Source organism: Microtus oregoni, unplaced genomic scaffold (assembly GCF_018167655.1).
Source record: "Microtus oregoni isolate MIOR12 unplaced genomic scaffold, Mior012 000002F_ref0000024, whole genome shotgun sequence".
Lineage (NCBI taxonomy): Eukaryota > Metazoa > Chordata > Mammalia > Rodentia > Cricetidae > Microtus > Microtus oregoni.
Window position 1 is genome coordinate 32,123,843 of NW_024543061.1, and position 24,535 is coordinate 32,148,377.

General features: G+C 52.5%; 1 protein-coding gene across 2 annotated transcripts in view; it reads left to right on the forward strand.

Moving 5' to 3' along the window:
• The first annotated feature begins 1,120 nt into the window (after window positions 1-1,120).
• The window catches only part of Fbln2 (fibulin 2), a 62,302-nt gene continuing 38,887 nt past the window's right edge, over window positions 1,121-24,535 (forward strand). For both annotated transcript variants that reach the window (XM_041635374.1, XM_041635383.1), the window contains exons 1-2: window positions 1,121-1,163; window positions 22,246-23,537. In XM_041635374.1, coding sequence (XP_041491308.1) covers window positions 1,126-1,163; window positions 22,246-23,537 — 1,330 coding nt within the window. In that variant the 5' untranslated portion in view covers window positions 1,121-1,125. The remainder of the gene's footprint in view (window positions 1,164-22,245; window positions 23,538-24,535) is intronic.

Below are 24,535 nucleotides of genomic sequence, written 5' to 3' on the forward strand. Positions count from 1 at the left end.
TGAGCACACCCCTTTGGGATTTCAGCTCAACCCCTGCTGTGGGCTTTGATGTCTTTTTGTTCAATTTACAGTTGAAGAGGTCAGTCAAAGCTCAGAGGGAAGTGACTTGCCCAAGTTCACACAGCTGCATGTGTTCGAATTCTTAGCAGCTAAGTTATAATTTATCATTCATAAATCAATCTCAGAAAGGTAGCCAGGGAGAGAATACAGCCAAGTAGCAGGACACAGTGGCTCTGATGGGGTCTCAGGGAAGGGAAGTGAGGATGTTGTAGCTATATCTCAAAGGGAGAAAGAGCCAGCCCTGGGCTCCTGGGAGAGAAGTTTTCAGGCAGAGTGTAACAGCACATGCAAAGGCCCTGCCTGAGAGAGGCCTTTCTGCAAAGGACCCGTGGAAGAAGGCCTGTCAAGTTCAGATGGAAGCTGAGGCAGGCTGGGTGAGGCTCATTGTCAGCTTCCTATCATGCATAAGACCCTGGGCCTGCTGAGAGTGGACAGTGGCAACCAGGATACCTGCCTCGTTTGAGGGGTGGGGAGACAAGGACCCAGGAACGGTATGTTTGGAGTTTATTACTTGACGTGTGTTGACTGCCTATTGCACCCTACGCTGTGGATAATAGGGTTCTCCACATCTCTCTGCCTACAGGGGTCAAGGGTACTGGCCAAGGTATACCATGTACATGCAACACAACTAGGCTGGAAAAAGGGCAGGGTGACCTAGACTGTGGAGAACTGAGGTATGGGTGCGCCCTTGCCTAGTTTCTGCAGGCCTGCCTCTGGGCAGCTTTGTGCCTGGGCACCTCTGGCCATCACAGCGTGTTCGAGGGAGTTGGGTCCAGAAGAAGTTGAAGAAGCGGAGCAGTGCTGAGACATCTAAGAGTCAAAGTGTAGCCAGGATGCAGAAACGTGCCGCCGAGACGGGGTGCCGAGAGGAGGCTCAGAGACCGGGACAAGAAAGCCCGGCGCGGGTTGAGCCAGGGGCTGGACGAAGATCTCTTGGCAAAAGCCGAGGCCCCGCCCTGAGGCGGGACCTGTGGGGCGGGGCCTCAAGGCCTGGCTCGTCCCGCTCTTCCCCGCCCCGCGCCGCGCGCAACCCGGGCTCTGGATTCACCGACGGCGGGTCCACCGATGGACAGACGGCGACGCAGCGCAGCACAGAGCACCGGGTGAGTACGGGGCCCTGAGTGTCCACGCCGCGCTCCCTCCTGGTCGGTCATCTTGCCTTGACCCCTGGCTGCATCCCTCTGGCCTTCCAACCCCCAGCCTTGTCCCTCGGGGTCTCCCAGGATCAGCCCCCACCACCACCAGAGCAGGGAAGACTGGGCCTCTCAGTCTGGCACCACCCCACCTGCAGTCACACACTGCCACACACGCACTCACACTTACACTAACAGAAGTTACTGCAAGCTCTGCAGAGGCACAGGCCACCACCCGAACCCCTAGTCCAGAATCTCTCACGCAGGGGCTGTGCAAACTCTCCCTTCCCGCATCCATCCCTCTGCATGCTGTGCTTTCACACACACCAGCCTGCCGTTCAGGCATCCCTCAGACACGCAAATGTGTCGTGTTACACACGTGTGCTTCCAACACCCATAACAAGTTTGGTCCAACACCGGTTGTTGTGGCATGCTTAGCGCCATCCACTGTTTCACACACATCTCCCACGCCGGCCTGAGGACACAGAGGGTCCCCACACTCAGGTGCATAAACAACATCATAGTCCTTAGCATCTGTGGTTCTCCTGGTAAGTGGGGGCCTTAGCTGAGTGGGAGAAGGAGGGTGTCTGCTCGTGTTATTGTTGGCTCACACTTACTGTGGCCCGGGAGGCTGTGGGGGGCCCAGGAGGGGCTCAATCTTCAGGGGTGGGCCTGGCTCCTCACAGCCCTTTGGTTCTCTCCATCACCCTCGTTTCCTAGGCAACAGTGTCATATCTTCCTCCCCTGCTGTCCTGAGATCTTGCCCATCTGCTTTGTGATGATGGGCACTCAGGCCAGTCAGAAGTTGATCTGAGCCGGCGGGTGTTCTGGGACAGTTCAGAGAGACACAAAGGAGTCTATGGTGTGAGTGAATGTTGCTCAGAGGGTGGTGAACCAGGCCCCCCAGGAGAGGCTGGTTGGCTTTGGCGGCAGCAGAGGGCTCCCTGGGCTTGGCACTGGCTGTAGCTGATGCATATTTATGAAGGAATGACGGGAGCTCAGGGCCTCACCTTCCTGAGGTGCCAAGGGTGGGTGCAGTGCAGGACCCCCAAGAGAAAAGGCAGGATGAAGGTGTTGCCAAGAGCAGGTACTCCTTGACTTCCCGCCCACCCCACCATCTAATATGTGGAAAGCTTCTGTCTTGAGACACAGATCGGCCAGCCCCAGCCGTGACTGGCTCTGCATGTTTTGCTTGGCTCTCAACATGCTATTATTGTTTTTAAAAATCGAATTAGCTGCCAGCATTTACTAACTGGCAGCTTTCACAGAAAAGCCTGGATTTCCGTCTTTTCTTGAAAAACACAAGCTCTGGTGGCTCAGGATTCATATGCTTTTGTGGCTTGCTTCAACCAGTGCTGATTGTCTGCTATCCTTAGGGACGGGCCATGTGCACCTTTGGGTGCAGTCCCCACCAGGCCTTCCTTATGGGCTCTTGTCTGACCTTTAGGGGCCTGTTTTCACTGGGACCCTTTGACTGCATGTGATCCCTTGACTACCTCAAGGGTGGTCCCAGGCTCTGCCATGGCAGGAAGCCTTCAGTGAGTCTTCCACCATTCAGGACCTTGGTCACTAGAGGTGGGAGTGTCCAGTGCTCCGGTCTACAGGGGATCCTTGTGATGGGGTAGACAGTTGGTGCTGGTCTGTGGGGGTGATGGCCTGGTGTCCCCACTGGAGAAAGTTCAGAACTCCTGCTAGATCTAAGGTAGGCCTCACATAGCATTCTTTTCTTCGTAGATCCTGAGAGCCACTCTCTGAGGCCATATTGGTTCTGATTGACACACAGTGAAGGGGGGCTCAGAGAGAGTTCAGCAAGCAGGGCTGGAACAGACAAAGCTCTCTGCCTTCCAGCACTGAACCCTAAGAAAGGGGACCTTGCCATCGGTGACTCTGGACCTTCCTGAGTCTCACCCGTGCTGACACACAGTAGGAGCCTGACAATGCTCCCGCGTGACTAAGGAGAGGGAACTGCTCCTTAGGATCATGGTGGACGGAGCTCAGGGGTGAGGTTACACACAGCCTGGCCCACAGGACCCTATCACTGTGATTCCTGTGGTCACCAGGTGGAGAGCACAAAGTTTGGGCATACCGTGGCACTGCTCAGGTGCCTCCCCTCGGACGTCTGCTGGCCTGGCACTGTAGAGTTAGAAGCTAGGCTCTGAGCCATTCTTCTTAGTATTCCTCCAGCTGGCCTCGGCAAATGAGATGTCACGCAGAGAGGGGACTCAGGATACCAGGCAAGCCACGCTCACGTTCCTGCAGGCAGCTGCCGGATGGGTAGCGCAGGGTGTGGTGACCAATGTGTTATTCTAAGCTGAAATTTCTGTGGCCTTCCACACTCGTCCTCTGTATGTGGCTGATTTCAGGTGTGCCGAGCACCCCTGTGACCTGTGGCTGCCTGTCCGTGGCTCATGGAACATGGAGAGGGAGCAGCCACTGGCCTCCCTTAGCAGGTCTAGAGCCTGGCTGCCCCCTGCCCGCCTGGGCCTCACCCTTCCCTGGGCTTCAGCCTTCTCTTTTGTATGGTAGAGATGTCTGGAATCTTCTAGCACTTGTGAGCATGTAGTGAGGAAGTGGAGATGGGGCGACTGGCTAACGTTTTGTCCCGGCCAGGTGTGGGTGCAGAGCTCCTGGGGGCAGGGGTGGGTGAAGCCTGTGCTGTGCTCTGTGTGTGTGTGTGTGTGTGTGTGTGTGTGTGTGTGTGTACGCGCCTGTGCGCACCTGTGGGGCAGTCTTGTTATATAACGGGGCTGGCCTAGATCTTACCTTCTCTCCTAGGCTTAGGGGTTGAGCAGAAGGATCTTTGAGGAGGACTCTCTAAACTGAAATGTGGTAGCCATGGTAACAGCTAGTGAAAGGGGCCTAGGGTAAGAGTCCCCCTGATGCCTGTGAGGCAGAAAAAGGGAAGAGGAGAAGCTTTTGTGGGGAGGAGGCTGTAGGGACAGAGGAGGTGTGAGGTGCCCAACAGTTTGGAATTTCCTGGAAGTTTTTTTGTTTGTTTGTTTGTTTTATTTTGCTTTCTGAAACAGAGTCTTACTATGTAGCTTTGTCTGGCCTCAACTCACTATGGAGACCAGGTTGACCTTGAACTCCCAGAGATCTGCCTGCCTCTGCCTCCTTAGTGTTCCAATTAAAGAAGTGTGCCAATATGCCCTGGAAGTTCCTGGAAGTTTTGGATCAGGAATCCCCAAGATACAGGTTCCTGTAAAGATGCTTGGGCAGTGTCTGGGTTCCAGAGGCTTTGTGCCTCCACAGAATGGTGCTGTGTGGCCGCTGAGCCTCCTCAGAGTCAGGCCTGGTGGGCACACCAAGCTTCCCGTGAGATGAAACAGAGGGAAGGCTGTGTGGAAAGATCTAGAAGGTCTGCTGGAAGATAATAACGAAGAACTGCCTCTTGTGTTGCCATGCTGCCTTGCGTAAGATCAGAATACACATTCAGGGGCCTGCGTGTGGAGCAGCCACTACCCTGAGGGGAAAGGCATGGGATGTCAGTGCAAGAGAGGTGAGACACCCTACTGCATGCCTTGTTGTATCTGGAGTTTTGAGCCTTGTTGGTGAGGTAGGCTCAGAACATGCAGGAGAGGCTGGGGTGTTGACTAGTAGTTGAGCATGTGGTTAATGTGTTTAACCCTATGAGCCACCCCGAGTGACACGGAAAATAAACCTCCGAACATCACACAGAGCTGAAAGCCATCAGCGAACGGGTGTTTGCTTGTGAGTGAGGGCTGGTGTCCATATCCCTGTGCTCATGACCTCGTGGAACAGACCGACTTCTCCCTGGCACGACCTGGGAAAGTTTCCACAGAGATTACATTATATGGTGCCAAAGTCACGCTTTGCAAAGTCCAGCCAGTGAGCAAAAGGAAATCCCTCCCCTCTCTCCCTCCCTCCTCTCTCCCTCTCCTTTCCTCTCTCCTTTCCTGGGGTGTGCACCCCTGGTTAATCCCTGGGGGGTGTCTGGAATGGGCATTTGGCATTTGGTTGGGAGTGTGTGTCCTCATTTGGTCTTAGGTACATAGCCCAACTCAGGGGACCGGCTCAGACCCCACTTTCGCATGGGAAGAAGCTGGTGCAAAAAGAGCCTGTTTGGCCTCATATGAGGTTCACAGCTCTTGTTCAGGCCCATTGGCTCATTCAGCCTCCGAGCCTCAGTTTCCTTCCTTTCTCAGCTTTGTCAGAGAAGACATGCCTTCCTCCGGCAGGTGTTCACTGAGTACCACTGAGTCGTGAGGATAATGCAGTGGTCCAGGCCACATCCTCCACATCACAGAGCTTGATCTGGTGGGAGATGCAGACCAGAGGCAGGTGGTGCACATATCCATGTCAGCAGAGGGGCATATGAGGTTGCCTAGAACAGGGTCTGAGGGTGGGATTAACATTAGGGACCCCCACCCTGGGTACTGCTACCAGGAGAGACCTTAACACAGAGACATGTCAGGAACAAGTGACCAGAACCAGCTATAGGATAAGACCCCTCCTCACCCCATAACTTATCAAGGTGGATAGTCGTGGAGGTGAGAGAGGATGGCCACTGGAGGTGCCGCACTGCTAGGGGGTTCTGATGGCTTAGGGTGGTCTGGTTGAAATGAAAGGTCCCCATGACTGCAATCAGGACAGCAGGCTGGAAGTGACATCAGGGTTATTGCCCCCACTACATCAGTTTATGTCCTGCCTACTACTACAGTTGGAAGTTGGAGCTAGGACCAAAGTGGTCAGGTTGAAAATGAGAAGTGATGAGACTCTGGGTTCAACTGAAGGTAGGGGTGCTGAGGTTCCTGCTGTATAGAAGTAGAGTGGGGGAAAGTGGAGGCTGGTACAAGACCCAGGGGTCCCCTGATGATAGATCCGTTGATTAGGATCCTTGTATCATCTGGGTTCACAGTGGTTCAGCTCTCCTCCCGAGGCCTGAAAGCCCCTCTGTATGTTATACCCTCCCAAAAGGCTAGAACCTGGCAGTGGTGGCAGTGGGGAAATTCAGTTTAATGTACAGAAACTCTGTATACTGAAGAGGTGAGTGGAGACTGGGACGGGGGCTCAATGGGAGCAGTGGAAACTGTGGCCACACTTAGGGACAGTTGAGAATCTAGTGGGCATTTTGTGAGAATGTCATGGAGGTGCTTGCTGGAGTTGGGGCTCCTAAGTTTGCTCCCCAGGCTTCCTTGCTGGGGAAGGTGCACAGAGGGAGGAGGATATCTCTCGTGGCAGTCTCGAGGGCTCTGAGGTGCGGCACTCACAATTTAGGTACACAGTCTGGAGTGATGGGAGTTCAGTGGCCTCCGAAGCTGAGCCAGGAGGCAGCTACATTCAGCTGAACCTCAGGGGAGCTGGGGGAGCTTCCTGGGCATGTGGGGGGACCACCATTTTGATGGAAAGGGAGAATGAGAGACACTGGGGCCTTGAAAAAGCATGCTTCCTCTTGGCGAGTGGATTGATCATGAGAGGGAGAAACGGACCGGGGACAGGCACTTCAGAAACTCTAAACACAGGATGGACAAAGCCAGAACTCTTGAGGTGACAGGACAGGTAGATCAAGGCTCTGAGAGGGTCTGTGCCTGCTTGCAGTCACACTAAGGAAGAAGAATGGACTGGAGTCAGCTCTGTCCACCTCCATGTTCTCGGTGGTGAGGTGCTACAGGCCTCCTTTTGGCATGTCCTTTTCCAGGGTGCCTTGAGGGTCAGGCTGTGCGTCATTTACAGCCATTGTCCTCGAAATTACTGTAACTTGGAAAGGGTTCAGAAATGCCTCTGCATGCAGGCTGATTGCTGCAGAGAAAGTGCAGGTCTAGGGGAGGTTGTTTCCTTCCTTGGGGTGGGAGCCTGACTGTATTGTCCTTGGCTAGGGTCTCCACCCACGTCTTCCAGCTGGTGAGGAAATGGTGCCACCCCAGCACTGGGCAGAGGCCAAGGGGATGGTAGGAGCCTCAGGAAGTGGGGGCTGGGGCACTGAGCACCCATGCTGCGTCCACGAGAGGACATTGCTTGAGGCAGACCCGATCCCCCCAGTCTCTCTTCCCTTTGGGCCTCAGGTGGCTCATCTCTGAGGTGAGGACAGCACCTTTGGGACCAAGGATGGCTTGCATGTGGAAAGAAGCTCTGGGATGTAAGGAGGGCCAGGCTGTGTATCGGAGTGTGGGGATGAAGACTGGTTGGTCACTTGCCTTTGGCCTTAGCCACAGGTTATCTCTTCCAGCTTCAGAGCCTCCATCTGGGGAGTGGTTGAGTGACAGTCCCCTCCCAAAGGCAGATGGAGACGGAAGGAGGTCACAATCCGTGCACCCCTCCCGAAACACATGCTGGGCATGTGAGCAGCACTGAGTGGCAGCTTCTCTCTTGGCACCTGTCACTCCTTTGGTTGCTGAGGTGTCTTTGCCAAGTTGACTTTTGGCCTGTGGTCCTGCTTCCCAGCTCTTGGTGCCCCCAGAGTCCATACTCCCTTACCTGTGACTCCCCCAGCCTGAATGTCCAGCCCTGACTTTTTTTTATTTTTGAGACAGAGTTTCTCTGTAGCTTTGGAGTCTGTCTTGGAACTAGCTCTTGTAGACCAGGCTGGCCTCGAACTCAGAGATCCGCCTGCTTCTGCCTCCCAAGTGCTGGGATTAAAGGCATGTGCCACCACCACTCAGCTCCAGTCCTGACTTTTATCCAAGGGAGCATTCAAGAAATCCAGAAAGTTCTGGTTTTAGGGTTTTCTCCACTGGGAAACACATCAGAGAACCCTTGAGTACCCTCCTTGCTATTCCCCTGGGTCTAACCCTATTCTGAGAATGGATCCCAGGACAGTGAAGTGAGTCAGGGAGGTGAAGAGAGGATGCAGTGAGGAAGGTGAGGTCCTCCTGAGACCCAGGGATCAGGGCATCAGGGCAGGCAGTCTTGGTGCATAGAATGTCTTGTAAAGACAACTTGCCAATACACTCCAGTCCCTGACATGCACATAGGCATATGCACACAAGAAAACACAGGAACACACATCCATAGTCACATGCATCCATATACACACTCCCTCCTTCTAAGAATTATTATTGCTGTTAATTATTGTGTTCCTGTGTCCATGCATGTAACTCCAGAGGTGTCAGATCTGGGGTTACAGGTTTGTGAGTTACCGGATGTGGATGTTAGGAATGAAACTTGAGTCTTCTGGAAGAATAGCAAGTGCACTTAGCCTTGGAGGTATCCCCCATTCTTTCCTATATACAGACATGCACACTCGTTGGCACTAACAAAAACAGTTATGCTCAGGCAGTGTTCTCACACACAGTAGACATTCCTACACCCAATACAGGCGCTCTCTCTCTCTCTCTCTCTCTCTCTCTCTCTCTCTCTCACACACACACACACACACACACACACACCCTCTGTTCCTGGGTCCCTTGGGCAGTCTTCTACAGTTAAGATGATTGCGTTCCTCGGGTTGCAGAGAGGTTGCAGTGGCTGGATTCTTCTGCAGGGGAGAGTAATGCTGGGGCCCTGGGTCACCTGCTTTTGAACTGCCCAGCATCCATGGATTTGATTTTCAGCCCTATCGTCAGGAGCACCCAGCTTGGTCTTGATCCTTTGTCTCTGCTTCAACCATGATTGCTGACTGTGTCGGCAGGGTGCAAGGTGGGGTGGGGTTTCTCAGACTCTTGGTCTGGTGGTTGTACCATGGCTGGGACCAGATCTTGCTGGTTTTCGCATACCACCTGCTCTCTGGCAGTCTTGAGAAATACACAAATTCCAGGTTTGTGCCAAAAAATCGTTGCTTGGCAAAGGCCTTGGGAGTTGAAGACGCCAGCTGCCCTCTCCCTTGGCTGACATCTCCATCCAGCTGTGATGGCAGCTGGGGAAGATGGGTGCAGAGGGCCAGTCAGTCACTGAAGGACCCTGAAGGCTGTATGGTCTGGCAAAGGGAATCAGGGCAAGTTGGGGTCGGGGGAGTGGCTTATGCTCCACAGCCAGGGTGGGAGAGCTGGTTCGTACTTAGGAGAGGTGGGAAGTGACCAAGTGAGGGGAGGCCATCACATGTGTGGCTATATATGCACACGTGACCCTGGAAAAGAATCTTCATGTTTACCCCAGAAAGGCCTTGAGGAAGAAGGAAAGACAAAACCGCTGTGAGAGACTATGGGGCCATGTTTACGGCCATTGCTCCCTCCAGCCCTATCCCCCAAAGGTCACTTCGTTGTCTACAAAGAGATGGGCTAGCCCTTCTCGGAGATTTGAATCCCACAGTGTTGGTTTTATTGCTCGTTTTTCTGCATCTAGGGATGTTTGAATTTGCTTTTGGCTCTTGCCTGCCAGAATGGTGAACCACACTGACTTCCAGCCTTGTGTGGCTTCTGGCGTCCGATGCCACAGTGGAGAGTGGGCAGCGAGGTCTTCCCTTGTGCTGTCTGTGTCTGCTTTAGATTTTAGGATTTTCTTGGTTTTATAATGGGAGGAGGGGAGGCACATTCCATTTTCAAGGCCTGGAGCAATTTTTAAAACAATCTTTTAATAGGATGGAAATTTTGAGGGGCCCTGTCTGTGCTGCCTCACGCTGGCCTCTGTCAAAAGGCTTACATTTCATTTTCAGTCTCCTGTGAGGACACTGCTGTTCTCATGCAACAGGCAGGAGACTGAGTTCAGAGAGGTACAGCCTCTCACCTGTGGACACACAGCGGGGGAACTCACTCTGCTAGGATCTCCACCAGGCCAGTCGGGACTCCAGGGCCTGAGCTCTGGTTCTGGTCCCCAGGGCAGGGAGCTGTCTGAGGTGCTGGCCAGCTGTGGAGCCCTGGGGCTTGGTCGGGGCTGTATTGTGGAAATGAAGAACTCTGACTCACGACTTCCTTTGGTCTCTGACTTTCGTGGGCAAGCCTGACTCTTGACACCCATTCATACAGTCACTGTCTACTGGCCCTTGATTCCATTCATCCTATGCGGATGTCCCCACCTTCCACCCACCTCCGTCCTCCATCTCCTCACCCACCCAGCCACTACCCACTCTGTTCTCCATCTACTCATCCGCTCAACTGCCACCCACCAACTTGCTGATGGCCCCATCAGTCTACCTTCCCAGCCATCTGCCCTCCATCCACCGACAATCCATCTACCCAGCTCCCCACGCTCTTCTCACCAATACCTACTTACTTAGCCATTTTCTAAGTTCATGTGTCCATTAACTCACCTTTTCACCCATCTATCTTCTAATTCTTACCCATCCACTGACACATTCATTTCCCCATCAAACCATCTTTCCACCTATACATTTACCTATCTACCTGTCCAGTCATTCACTTATCCATTTACCCACCCAGCCAGCCACCTTCCCACCATCTACCCATCTGCCCTTCCACTCATATATCCATACACCCACCCATTCACCCACCTACTAACCATATATCCATCTGTTAATCCACTTTCCATCCACCCATCCATCCATCCATCCATTCATCCCTCCCTCCCTCCCTCCCTCCCTTCACCCAGTCACTCCTCCATGCCTCCCTCCATCTACCCACTACCTAGCTACTTCCTCTCCTTTTATCCACTTTCTAACCTTTTGGACTTGATCTTAATCATAGAATGGGATTAGAGGCTGCAATTTCAGAGGAAAGATATCTCAGGTTGGGGTAATGATAAGAAGGGAATCAGGAAGAATCTTCCAGTTTGGTGGGAATTGGTTCTTTGGAGGGCTCCAGAGGGAGACAGCTTGGGAGAGATGGGTGGGGAAGAAGGATGTGTGCTTGCAAAGTGATCCTTGAGGTTTTCATTTTATGGGGGAGGGGCAGGGACCAGTCCCTGTCTCCACAGAATATGCCTGTATGTTAAGACTTGGGTTCCAGGGACAGCCTTGTTCAAGTTAGCTTGGGTTAGCTCATTACAAGTTTGGCTTTTCAGTTAGCTTTAGGTGTAGCTAGTGCAGGTGCCCGGCAGCTGTGGCCATGCCTCTTTCTCTTTTTCCCTCCCTCCCTTTCTTCTTCCTTTCTTCCCTCCCTCTCCCTCCCCATTCCTCCCTCCTCCCTTCCTTCCTTTGAGCCAAACTTGCTCCAGTGTCTTCAGTCTCCTTCTGAGGACAGAGTGACTTCAGGGACCCTTGATGCCTCATACAGGGTGATAGAGAGAGTTTGTTCCCACTGTGTCCCCTGAGCTGGGTCCTGTGGGCTCTGACTGACTTGATATCCATCACTGTTGCAAGGGAAATGGAAGTGCTGAGTTGCATGCAATTTAGGAGCTGTTCTTAGACCGGCAGTGTGCAGGTCAGAGCCATCTTTTGTGTCCCACAGAGGTTTGCAGAGCCCGCTAAGGGGATCCGGGGAGACAGCTCAGGCAGCCTGGCCCTTGAGCTAGCTCAGAGAGGTCAAGGGTGCTTCATCATAGGCTGGATGGGGCCCCAGGTAGGAGTGCTGAGATCAGCCTTGGCCCAGTCAAGCCCTTTTCACTGCTCCACCCTGGGACTGCTTCCGCTTTGTAGGCTAATAACTGGGGAAGGCGAAGATGGAGCACCACAGCGCCAAAAGCAACATTTTCTTTTCTCCAATGTTAATTAAGAGTGCTGGGCGTTAAGCTGTGTAATTTTTCACCTGCTTGTCCTGGTTATGAGATTAGCAGTTCATACCTATGAACCCAAGGTTCAGCCGTCACCCAACACTTGGCAGCATTTTATTCTTTTCTTTCTTAGGGAGGGGTGGAAAGGGAGGGTGAAGCCTGGCTGTTCCAATGAGAGTTTGTTTTTCCAACATTCTCATGAGCTCACTCCATTGAAGAATAGTCCAGGGGCTGGAGAGTGAGTGAGAAGCTGCCCGGCACCCTAAATCCCACATGGGGCCAAGCAAACACATCCAGATTGTTTTGTTTTGTTGGCTCATTTTTGTTTTTAAAACTTCTTTTATTGTTATGTAACCCAGACTGGCCCGAAATGCCTGGCCTCCAGCAATCCTCCTGCCTCAGCCTCTCAAGTAGCTTGAGCCATAGGCATGTGCCATCACGCCTGGCTCTGGGTCACTAGTTTAAATTCATGACTTGCATTTGGATTCAGAATTTCCCTTCTCTTTCCAGGGTAATTGGGGTGGGTGTCCCCAGCCTTTTCACCCACTGTCTTCAGCCTGAACCATTCTTCCTGGCCTGCCTCTTACCCAAGTACTGTGCCCCAGAGGACTCCAGACCCTTCTCTGAGTCCCAACTAGTTCTTTTCCCTGCACAGCCAGCCTTGATGTGTGGCAATCACACCATGCTGTGTTCTGACCGGGTCACGGGGCACAAAGGAAGTAGAGCTTCGGAGAGAAACCAGACTCCATGATGGTTGGCAGTCGTGTGTGGCTTTACATCCCTTCCCCAGATTCCTGCCCTCTTCTGAATGACGTGGTTCTTTTTCTTTTGAAAAACAGCTTACCGAGGAAAAGCACATGTACGAAACATGCATCAGTGTCGGGGTAAGGCGGGAGGGCAGATCCTTGGGCAGCACCACCTTCATGTATCAAGAGGACACGGCTGTCCCTGGAAGGCACTGTGGTTCTGTGGACCCATCCTCCAGGGGATTGGCCATGGGGAGACATGGTTCTTAGTTCTGCCTCCCGCCTCATTCTTTAAATAGGGATGTCCAGCCTTTGGCCATTGTCACCTACAATTGTGTGGGCTGCCTTCACAGATCTGCTGGAACCATGTGGAACCATGTGGCCTGCAGGCTGGAGGTTGGACACGTCTACTTGGTTTTCCGCTTTCTAGGACTAGGATTGTCTTCAGACCTCAGAAGCTTCTCTTTGAATTTCAAGCATGCTGTTACCCAGTTAGGCAGAACAGTGCGTGCCGGTGTCTGCCAAGCTCCCAGTGCACTCACTGGACCGGTGTAATTAAGGTCTCCTTCCCTTCCGTTCCTCTCCCTTGTCCCCTGACCACCTTCTTTCTTGTTGTCTACTTCCCAGCTCCTGCTGTCTCTCTTCCATGGTACCCGCGGTGTGCCAGACTGGTTCATGCCCAAGGGCTTTTTCATCTGCATTTCCTCTGCCCATTGCCATTCTCCAGACCCTTGGATATTTTTGCTGGGTAAATCTCAGTTGAAATGTCACCCCCTCAGCCTCCTTGCTCCTCTTTTACCAAGGGTGTTTCCAGCTCACTGTTACAATGCCCAGATTGCAGATTGGATTACTGATTTCTTCCATGTGTTTTTTCTACATTAGGTTATTGGTTCCAGAAGAGTCAGTTTCTCTCTCTCTCTCTCTCTCTCTCTCTCTCTCTCTCTCTCTCTCTCTCTCTCTCTCACACACACACACACACACACACACACACACACACACGATACTCATGTCACTATGTAGCCCAGGTTAACCTTGAACTTGTGATCTTAAATCACATTTTCCCTGTTTCCCTGACAGGGGGACTTCTGTTGGTCATGTTCACTGTCCCATCTTGGTACTCAGCAAGGGCTGATGGGAGATGGGGTGAGAAGGCGCTTGCTGAACTCAAGGACTTGAGTTCCTGTCCCCATTCAGATCTGGGTTTATATCCCTTTACTCTTTATGTTTGTGGGTCCTTGGATAGATCACTTATCCCATCTGGCCTCAGTTTCCTCATCAGTGAATTATAGCTAAATAAAATAAACATGTCTGGACACTCGCAGCCTGGTGTTGGCATTGTCTGCTCTGAGCAGCTCAAATGAGGATGAAGCTGGTCAGTTGCTGAGCTCCTGCCTGGGGGCTGGTGCCAAGAACAAGCTTATTTTCCCAGTGATCTAATGACTTCCTCTTATCAGATGAGGAGCACCGGGTCACCCTCTAATTTCCCTTTTGGCACTGGCTGCCAGGAAGCTTACTACTGAAGGCAGGTTTCAGGGGCAGCTCTTGTTTCCTGTCAGGTCTTACCTGTCCCCTCTCTGTGATCTGATCACTCTCTTTTGGCTTTTGGTTTGAACTGCATGTGTGAGGTGGGTCTGTTTGTTTGTTTTGTAAAATACACACACAATGTATCAGTTTTGAGTGTGTGGCTCAGTGTCATTAAGAGCCGCTACAGTGTTGTGCAGTTGTCTCCATTTCTATCTCTAGACTCTAATCCTGAGCAGAAGTTCTGGCCATTCAGTACCAGCGCCCCCTCTGTGTCTTGGAACCCACCAATTGCTCTATGCCATGCCCCAGGGCCCTTTCACATGCATTTCCCCTGCCTGTTGCCATTCCCCGGAGCTTGGGTGACTACACATATTTTTCCTGGATAAGTCTCAGTTGGAATGTCGCCTCTTCGTCCTCCTTTGTCCTCTTGTACCCAAAGTGTGTCCACTTCTCCATCACAGTTCCCAGACTGTGTAAGTGTAAGTGGACTCTTCAGTGAGTGTCCATTTTGACTAGCATGTTTTGTTACTGGACATCATGTCTTTAAGGGGCATTTGCATGGTGGCCTGTCCCAGAATGTCCTTGCTGAGGCTGGTGGCATTCCATCATCTGGTTGTCTTTATTGGCCTCTTGACCAGTGGGTGGCATGCCGTGGTGAGTGTGGTCATGTGGGATTAATTTAATGAACATGACCTTGTTTTTCTGGGCCTTTGGTGAACCCAGGAAAATCTATGCATTAAAGGTAGGTTCTGAACAATTTTAGAATCCATTGTCAGTATGCTTGTGAGTTTGTCTCTGTATGTGTCTGTATGTCTGTGTATTTGTATGTGTGTGTATCTGTCTGTCTGTGTGTATCTGTGTCTATGTGTGTGTTTCTCTGTGCATTTGTGTGTGTGTGTATGTCTGTATGTGTGCCTGTATTCTATTTGTCTCTGTATGTGTGGGTCTGTGTGTGGGTTTGTGTGTCTCTGTGTGTGCTTGTGTGTGCACATATTCTATCTGTTTCTGTATGTGTGGGTCTGGGTGTGTGTCATGTGTTTGCTTTTGTCTCTCTTTATGTCTATGTGTGCTAGGCACTGCATGGATCCAGTTTCTTTTCACCTGGAGACCCCAGTTGGGAGGTGTTGACTGCTAATGATCCACACCTGTACCTTCTCCAGCTTCTCACTATTGGCTGGCAGGTGTCTTCTCATCTTGACATGATGGATGGTAGCTCTTCCTGGTCTTTGGTGGGGTGAGGGCTGGGTTCCTAGGCCTTTGCCCTGCCCAGTCCATTGGTAGCCCTAGTGCTGTGCTGAGGCTGAGACCCTAGTTCCTCTCTTCTCTCCCCGTACCCAGGAGCTCTGGCCTGCTGAGGCCTGTACACGTGCCCATATCCCAGACTTGAGGCCAGTGGGGACAGGGGACACATCTCTTACACTGAGGGTCTTGAGGAGCTGTAGGCTGTTTGTTGAATCTGAAGAGACTGACACACGGAGGGTGACTAGTGCTAGACACAGTGGCTACTGAGTAGAGGGAAAGTAGAGGAAGGGTTACCCTGAAGTTTAAGGCTGTCCTGGTCTACACAGTGAGTTTCAGGCTATCCAGGGCTACATGGCCAGACTGTGTCTCAAACAAAGGAGAAGCCTAAGTCCTTGTGGAATCAAGACCAGGAGCTCTCAGGTCTTACAGAGAGCTAGAGAGGCTGAATCAGTCAAGGGCAGTGTGTTCAGTTTGGTGCCATAAACACAAGGTCCCATGGGTGGAGCTGTGTGCACATGGACTGGCTATTGGCTTGTGCTGTCCTCTGGTTGGATGAGGGGATGGGTCTGGAAGCCTTGAGGGCAGTACCCTGGCCAGGTGGAACTGATTGCTCATGTTCTGACTGGCCAGAGAGAAGGTCTCGTGTGTTTATTTCCCTGCTGTCAGCCCAGCTGTTTGCAAGCCCCAGGGTTTTCTGTAGCTGCCTGTCATTTAAAGGAGATTGATTCGAATGCTTGAGAAGTTGTAAGGCATACAGCGCCAGGCTGAGACTTTCCTCCAGAGCTGCCCATCCAGTGCAGGCTGCCAGTTAAAACAGGGTTTCAGAAACCCATCCAGTGACTATGTCCTAAATATTGCAGGAGTGTACTCATGCTAAACTAGTGTTCATCGCTGTCTGAAATCCCAGTGTGACTGCATGGCCCGGGTTTTTATTTCTTAGTTCTAGCAGGTCTCTTCTTGTCAGAACCAGAAGTTCTTAGAAAATTAGAGAAGCAAAGGACCCGTCTTACTGTGTAACATGCAGAAGACTTGTTGAAAGCTTCATCTCCCATAGCTTAATTGTCTACAGCCAACAGTGGCCTCAAATATCAAGTAGCAAATCTCAGGACTAGACATCACAGGTTTGAAGAGGTGTGCACTCTGGGGTGAATGATGACCTCTAGTGCCTTCCTGCCTGGGACCTGAGCCGCTCTGCCCAGTGGATTCACACTGTGTTCACTACCCTCCTGCTAGTTACTTAATAGGGTGTGGCATTGATATGGAACTTGCTATTAAGTGGTCCCATGCCACTCAGTCATGGCCCCAAAGCACAGAAGCACTGATGGTGGTGATCCATATGCCAAAGAGAGTCAGGAAGTGCTCATTGGAGGGGAGGGGTAAGTAAAGGAGAAGCTTGCTGGCTGGGCACTTTGATCTAAGTCAGGATTGCAGGATTTGGAGATGTTTGAAGTCTCAGGCATCCCCAGGGATCCAGGAATCCTTTGCCAGAGAATAAGGGGGATTTCTGGGCACTGCTATTATGTGGTCACTGCTCTCCTCTGGACAGACCCCACTTTTACAATGGCAACAATAGAATGTCTTCCTGGGGCCACTCTGGCCTTCCAATGCCCTTGCCGGCTCAGAGTTGTGCAACAATATGGAGGTTAACTTGTCAATCACTTCACTGGAGGACCATGGTTTGTAGAGGGTCTGGAACAGTGAGGACTCAAATGTGGCCAGTCACAGAGACCAGCAGAAGTCTAAGCAACATCCTAGAGCACCCGAGGCTCATATGCCAGAGACCTGCTCCTCTTGGGCATCCTTGCTCACCAAGGGATTTGTATGAGGATGTGGAGATGGGATCTTCAATGGGTACCCTTGGAGAGAGAACTTTGCTGAAAGAGTCTCTACCCCCAAGGCCCTGTCCATGTGACGTCAAGTCATGTGTTTTCTAAAAATTAAAAGTTTTGTGTATGCATGTGGTATATGTATGTGTATATTTGCAAGTGTGTATGGAGGTCATAGGTCACAGATGAGTGTCTTCCTCTTTCTCTTGCCCCACTTTACTTTTGAGACACATTCTCTCTCTGAACCTGGAGCTCACTGAGTCAACTAGCATGGCCCCAGGGATCTTCCTGTCTTCTCTTCCCCAGAGCTGGGATTACAGGCATGGTGTGGCTGTGTCCAGATTCTTAGATGGGCCTTGGGGATCAAACTCAGGTCCTCAGCAAGGCTGGCCCAGCCCTCAGCTTCCTGAGCGTGTGTCCCCTATCTCAGGAACATGCTTGCTTTCACATGGGCTGCCTCAGTGACTCGTGCTCCTGTTCTCTTTCCTGCTCTTCCCACTTAGCATTCCATTTTGAAGGTGCACCAGGTCTCTGCTTTCCATGCTGTGGGGTCCATCAAGGGGCATGCCTCTCGGGCTGCAGGCAGGGCAGAAAGGGATCTGTGGTCTCCTGGGTCTGGATGACAAGGGGCAGTCACGGAAGTCAACCGTGTCTGTGACAGGAGGAGTGGTGAGGGAAGAGGAACTGTGGGCATGGGGAAAGGTGAACTGCCATGGTATCCCAGAGGGACAGAGGGAAACAAGCAAGGAGTGGACACCCCAGCCTCTCTGTCCCTCCCTTTGACTGGACAGGAAGCTGGAGAACCAAGATGGGGTCTCAGCAGAGTCCAGCCTCCCTGGCACAGAGCGGCACATCTGGGGATGGACAGCCAGACAGTAACTCCCACAGTGACCCCACCCCCAACCCGCAGACCACGCCAGTGCTTCCTGGGTGTGAAGTATGTGTCAACTGCATGCGGCGCTCTGTAGTGCGGGCAGCTTCAGAACATACTGGATGGAGTTGTCCTCACACGATGCTATTCTAGCATGTGTCCTATCTGCCCCCCACTTCTGAAGAGGGGGGCTCTCAGGGGAAACTCTGGGAGACCCTGGCTAAGTGTGGTTGTGACCTTACTCTGGGTAACTTCATCCATGCATGTTAAGAGACAACTGGGAAGGCTAGTGAAGGGCCCTGAAGGCCTGTGGGGTTCACTGGAGGTTTGTGGAGACTGCAGCCTGCTTAAATCTTCCTTCCCCTTCCTACTGTCACCTCTGGAAGGATGAGTGGGTTTTTTTGTTTTTTGTTTTTTGTTTTTTTTACCAAAATATCAATCGCTCAATTCTACCAATAAAGACCCGGAAGCCAGATGCTGGGGGTGAAAGCCTGCTGTCTCAGAGAGGCAGAGCAAGCACCCAGCTCACCTTCCTTTTTACCTACGTCCCTGAAACCTCCCGCCTTCCCTACACCATCTCAAACCAAACTCCTCCAACTGAATGCCCCTCCCTTCTACTTCCTGTGTATCTATCTGTTCTCCTGATTCCCTCTTACTCCATATGGTCTTTTTTCTTAATAACCACTTCCTGATTATTATTTTTTCTTAATAATCACTTAACAGTTCAACTCTTGTCGACTGATTGCTGGCTCTGCCTCTTGACCTATCGTTGACTTTATTTAATCCTGTTTACAATATTCAAGCAGAAAGCTCTTGGATTAGAGGTGTGTGCTAGAGCTGAGACACACCAGAGATAGAAACAGGTTTTTGCAGTAAATAATGTAATCTCGGGGTTCGCAGTGTGGCAATTATCCTGCAGCAGGTGAGGACAGAATCAGCTGGCATGAGCTCCCGGGGCTCCAGATATCCCCGATTCCGTGCCTGGCATGGACACAGGCTCTCTCTTTCAGGGTTATTTTTATGGCATGGTTCCTGGCTTCCCAAACCCTTCCCACTCCCAACAGGACTTCACGTCTCCAGCACATCCATGGACTCCATCTGTGGCTTCCTCTTCTAGGCTTCCAAAACCCCTCCTCTTTCCCCTGCCTGACCAGAGTCTGTCTGTCTGCATACTCTGTGGACTTGATCTTCACGGCAAGCACCTCTTCCCACCTTCCTTCTTCTCCTGGGCCAGCCCGCACTTCTTGTTCTCTCTGTCTTCTGCTGTACTCGACACAGGTTGTCAGGCCCCTGGGCTGCAGGCATACCACGTCCCTCACTCGGGAAAACACACTGCTCTGCTTTCATTACTATCTCCTTGCTCACCTGTTCCCAGCCCCATCCTTCCTCCTACCCGAGTCCCTCCCTGTGTCCTGCTGCTCCTGCCTCAAGCCTATGCACTTGCTGTCCCTAGCCCAAAGCACTTTGCCTCCTCAAGTCTGTCAGACGCCACCTCCTGACGTCTTTCCTGAGTCCTCAGGATAGCAGGCTTCGCAACCAGACCCTCCCCAGATTCTCTATTTACTGCCTTACAGAGCCACAAGTGCCTGGAACAGGTTAGCATGTGTGGCGGACCTCTCGACCAGCGAGAAAGAACAACCACATCAGGATTCCACTCAGATCACGCTTTACTGGAGTGCCCTTGATTGATGGGGAGCATGAAACAAGGGGTCAGGAAAACAAGGGGCAGGAAGCGAAGGGGCAGGGAGAGCATGAAGCGAAGGGGGTGAAGGGCTCTTAGGCAGCTGCTTAAATAGGGAAATGGTACATGGGTCGCCCCGTGATTGGCTGCCACCAACAGCTGACACCAGACCGCATCGGGATAGGCTCAAGGATCCTCATCCACCGCGCATGCGGGAAGCGGGGGACGCGCAGCTCTCAAAGGCATAGCCAAATATGGAGTTGTTTGTTTCCAACAAGACAGGATGTCGGCGCCATCTTGTAATGGCGATCCTGTCCGGCTCACTACAAGCATGTACCATTTTCCTCAGGGCTGTCAGCTAGCCCATCTTACTGGCTGACGAAACACGAGTCCCTGGATGTACCCAGCACAGATTCCTGCCAGCTGATAGCCGCAACTGTTGGTGACCACGTGCCATTCTTTCATTGCTTCCTTTAGGGCTCAGGCCATGCCCACAGGCCATACTTACCCTGCCTGGGTTGGGCAGGAGCTGGGTATCCCAGGCACATCCATTCTCCAGAAAGCTTAGTACCCTCTCTGCTCCTCTTTCTCAGACCTTCAAGAAGTTACCATCCATCTTCTTAGTGTTTAAAGCGAGACTTATGTGTGGTGGTATAGACCTGCTTACCCTAGTACTTGGGAGGCTGAGGAAGGAGAATTCTCTCAAGTTCAAGCTAGCCGTTACTACAATGTGAGACCTGTCTCCAAACAAACACAAACAAAAAAAAAACTCCCCCTAAAACAAATTGACAAATATCGAGACCCAGGAACTATGCTTTGTTGTATTTTCTAAAAGATATAAAACAGGGCTAGGCTTGCCCAATCAGTGAGGTGGTCATCAGGGCTCAATCCCCAGAACCTACGTAAAATGCCGGGCATGATGCTATATCTCTGTAATCACAGCTCTGGGGAGACGGAAGGAAGGAGCCCTGGAGCTCACTGGCCAGCTAGTTTACCCTAATTGTCCAGCTCCAGGCCAGTGAGGAACCCTGTCTTAAAGAAGGTGGACAGTGTTTCTGAGGATGAAACCCGACGTTGTTCTTTGACATCACCCATGTGCACACAGGCACACTCATACATATACACATATGCAACATGTGACCCCCCCAGGAACAAATGCATACATAACCCCCCCACATGCACATGTGCACACACACACACACACACACACACACACACACACGCGCGCGCGCATACACACACATACCCCAAACAGGTACCATCAAAACGGATGGTGTGAGAATCACTGTTCGTGACTTCAGGGGATTGTGTTGTCCAGGGGCTGACCTGATGTTGAGTCACTGTGCCTGTGCGGATCTGTAACTTTTGCAGGAGTGAGGATTTGAGTGGCTGTGGAAGACTTTGAGGAGAGCAGGGAGCAGGAAAGGGGAGGCTCCTGGAAGCATTTATGGTTGGTCGGGGGAACCTAACCAGTGCTGGGCATGGTGTGGGTTCTGGCTGCTTCTTCCTGGTGATGGAAGCTAGACCTCTGGATCACTCTGGCATCCCAGGGAAGGTCGGGGAAGCATGATGGGGTGATGGTTAATCTGGGAATCAGGCAGGGCAGGTGTGGCTTGGGGCAGCAGAGCAGAAGAGAGCTGATCTTGGAGATGGGCAGGACAGGGACAGCAAGGTGTGTGAGAAAATGGAGAACGTCCAAGGTTGACCTTGAAATTCCAGGGTCTCATGGGAGAGATGATCATGAACTCTGGAGTTTATGGCTGGGAATGCAGTATACACCCGGTTGGATGGCTGTGCCGGAACCTAGAGGGGGCCTGCTCCTGCCCTGTGCCCCTCACCACACCCCCTGGCTGGCAGACATGGCTGGGAACTCAGTCAAGTGTTTGGAGGAGGAAAACTGTTCTGGTGGCTGTATGTAGACATGGGCGTGTATGTAGATGTGTGCATGTATGTAGACATGGGCATGTATGTAGACGTGGGCATGTATGTAGACGTGGGCATGTATGTAGACGTGGGCATGTATGTAGACGTGGGCATGTATGTAGACGTGGGCATGTATGTAGACGTGGGCATGTATGTAGACGTGGGCATGTATGTAGACGTGGGCATGTATGTAGACATGGGCATGTATGTAGACGTGGGCATGTATATAGACGTGGGCATGTATGTAGATGTGGGCATGTATGTAGATGTGGGCATAGGAATACCTGTGCAGGATGACCCATGGGTGTGTCAGGGTGACTGGGCAGGGTGAGGCCACAGTGCTGGACTGAGTGAGCATGTACTCAAATGTACTTACTTGCCTTTACCTTAGTGTGTGTGTGTGTGTGTGTGTGTGTGTGTGTGTGTGTGTGTATGATGTGTCTGTGGAGTAGATGTCGCAGAGGACTCAAGTCACCTTGAGAACACAGATGTAGGGCCAAATTGCTGACCTACTTCAGCATCTGTGGCACCTGAATGACACATGCTCATGTTCCTGTATCTTCCCTGCAGGTGGCTGTCTGTGTGTGCGAGAGACCAGGCCCGAAGGCTGCGTGAGTGTGGGCAGAGGGACGTGCCTGGAGGTGGAGATGGCTGTGTGCTGTGTGTGCACATGCTTGGGGTGTGCACCTAATCTCTGTGTGTATCCTTGGCGTGACCGGCTTCCTCTCCATCCTTCCAGGGCCTCTCAAGACATGATGCTGCTCCAGGAGCCTGCAGGAGCGTGGCTGGCCTTGGCCCTGGTCACGGCACTGACTCTAAGCCCAGGCATGGCTGTCCCGTGGCAGGACTGCACAGGCGTGGAGTGTCCAGTACTGGAGAACTGCATCGAGGAAGCCCTGGAGCCAGGAGCCTGCTGCGCCACCTGTGTTCAGCAGGGCTGTGCCTGTGAAGGCTACCAGTACTATGACTGTGTGCAGGGAGGTTTCGTGGACGGCCGTGTGCCAGCTGGCCAGTCCTATTTTGTAGACTTTGGTAGCACCGAGTGCTCCTGCCCACAGGGTGGTGGCAAGATCAGCTGCCAGTTTATGCTGTGCCCTGAACTGCCACCCAACTGCATTGAGGCTGTGGTGGTAGCGGACAGTTGTCCCCAGTGTGGCCAGGTGGGCTGTGTCCACTCTGGCCGTAAGTATGCAGCTGGCCACACTGTCCATCTCTCACCCTGCCGGGCCTGCCACTGCCCTGATGTTGGTGGTGAGCTCATTTGCTACCAGCTCCCTGGTTGCCATGGGAACTTCTCAGATGCAGAGGATGGTGATGCTGAGCGACAGTACGAAGACCCCTACAGTTATGATCAGGAGGTGGCTGAGGCAGAAGCCACCATGGCCACTGTGAATGAGGTCCCGGCAGGTGCAGAGGGCCCCCCAGCTGCTCTAGGAGGCGGGAATCTGCCACCATCCTCCATCCGAGCAACTCCCTGGCCAGCTGCCCTCCCCAGACCCACAGCAGCTGCTGCCCTGGGTCCCCCAGCACCCATGCAGGCCAAAGCCAGGAGAGTGACCCAGGACATTGATGAGGAAGAGGAGGATGAAGTGGAGGAGATGTCGGTCACTGAGCCACCAGCAGCACATGACCCCGGGAGGCCGGACAGCTTGCCTACAGCATCCCCAGCTGGACCTGACCTCCCTGTCCAGGAGAAGGAGGCTGAAGCCAAGGCAGGACCAGAAGAGAACCTTATTCCTGATGCCCAGGCTACTCCTCCCAGTGCAGGGCAGGAGGGTGCTGCTCCCCTGCCTAAGTCAGGCATGGCTGGTCTCATTCCATCCCTGGCCACAGACAGCTCTCCCGAGGACCCAGTGAAGTCCAGCAGCTACCCCACCCTTTCCACACTGCTGCCTGACAGAGCCCAGGTCACGTCCTCCCCAGAGGTGCCTGAAGAAATACCCCACCACCCACAATTGCGACCTCGATCCCGGGCAGAAGAGGACACAGACCCTAACTCAGTACATTCTGTCCCCAGAAGTGGTCCTGATGGTAAGGCCCTTTCCTGTGTCCCTGCAGGACAACTGAGCCTGGAAGGAATTGTCACTGCCTATGGGTTCATTTTAGCTGCCCTCTCTCAGGCCTGAGACAAAGTGGTATGGGTTAGTGGAGATTTCCATGGTGCTTTCTTGCAGGCCTAAGACAGAAAGACATTGGCAAGGGATCTCAGCAGCTGCCCTTTCATAGGCTTGGCCGAGGGGTACAGAGAGGTCATTTTCTAGGAGGTACAGAGTCCCTGGTGGGCTCTGGCTGAGGGCACAGAAGGTTTTCTTCATCAGAATTGAGTATTGTCCTGCCTACTAGAGTCCAAGGGTGTCTTAGCAGGGATCACAGGGCTCAGCAGGTCTGGTCAACTGTCTGTGAGTGTCCTCCTATAGAAGCCCAACAGTGGGCTGGTGGCAGAGGGGACATGTTCTATCGTGGCTCTAACTCTGCTGCTCCTTCCAGCCATGAGTCTGGTTAATGTGTTAGCCCCGCAGTGGCTCACACCTTATGCAAAGTAGACGCTAAAGTTCCCGTGGTGTCCACATGTCTTTCTCAGCTGCCTGGGGACTTCCTTGCCTCCTCCCCTGACCCCATCACTCTCATAGTTAGCTAAGGCCCATTCTCATAGTCTTGGACAGGCAGCCTCTGGTCCTGGGACCTTTGCACTTGCCACAGCTTCTGTCTGAGATGCGTTCCCAGGTGTCTGGATGACCTATTCCTTTTCTCTGTGTCAGGTGCCTCTCCAGGGTGCCCTCTCTGCCACCCGCCTGCCTTCTTGCAGCTTTGACCTCTCTCAGTCAAAGCTGACATTAGAGGCATCATCACTTCGGTCCTTGCTTATTTTCTGATGTTTAGCATTATACCAGTCAGATTTGGGGCTGAGCCCAAGGGCTCCAGTACCTCCTGTGCACAGCTGGCGCTCTGTAAACATTGGATGATGGTTGGAACCGGCGGGAGACCACTGCCAACCTCTCTTCCCCATTCTTCTTCAACTCTGTTGACTC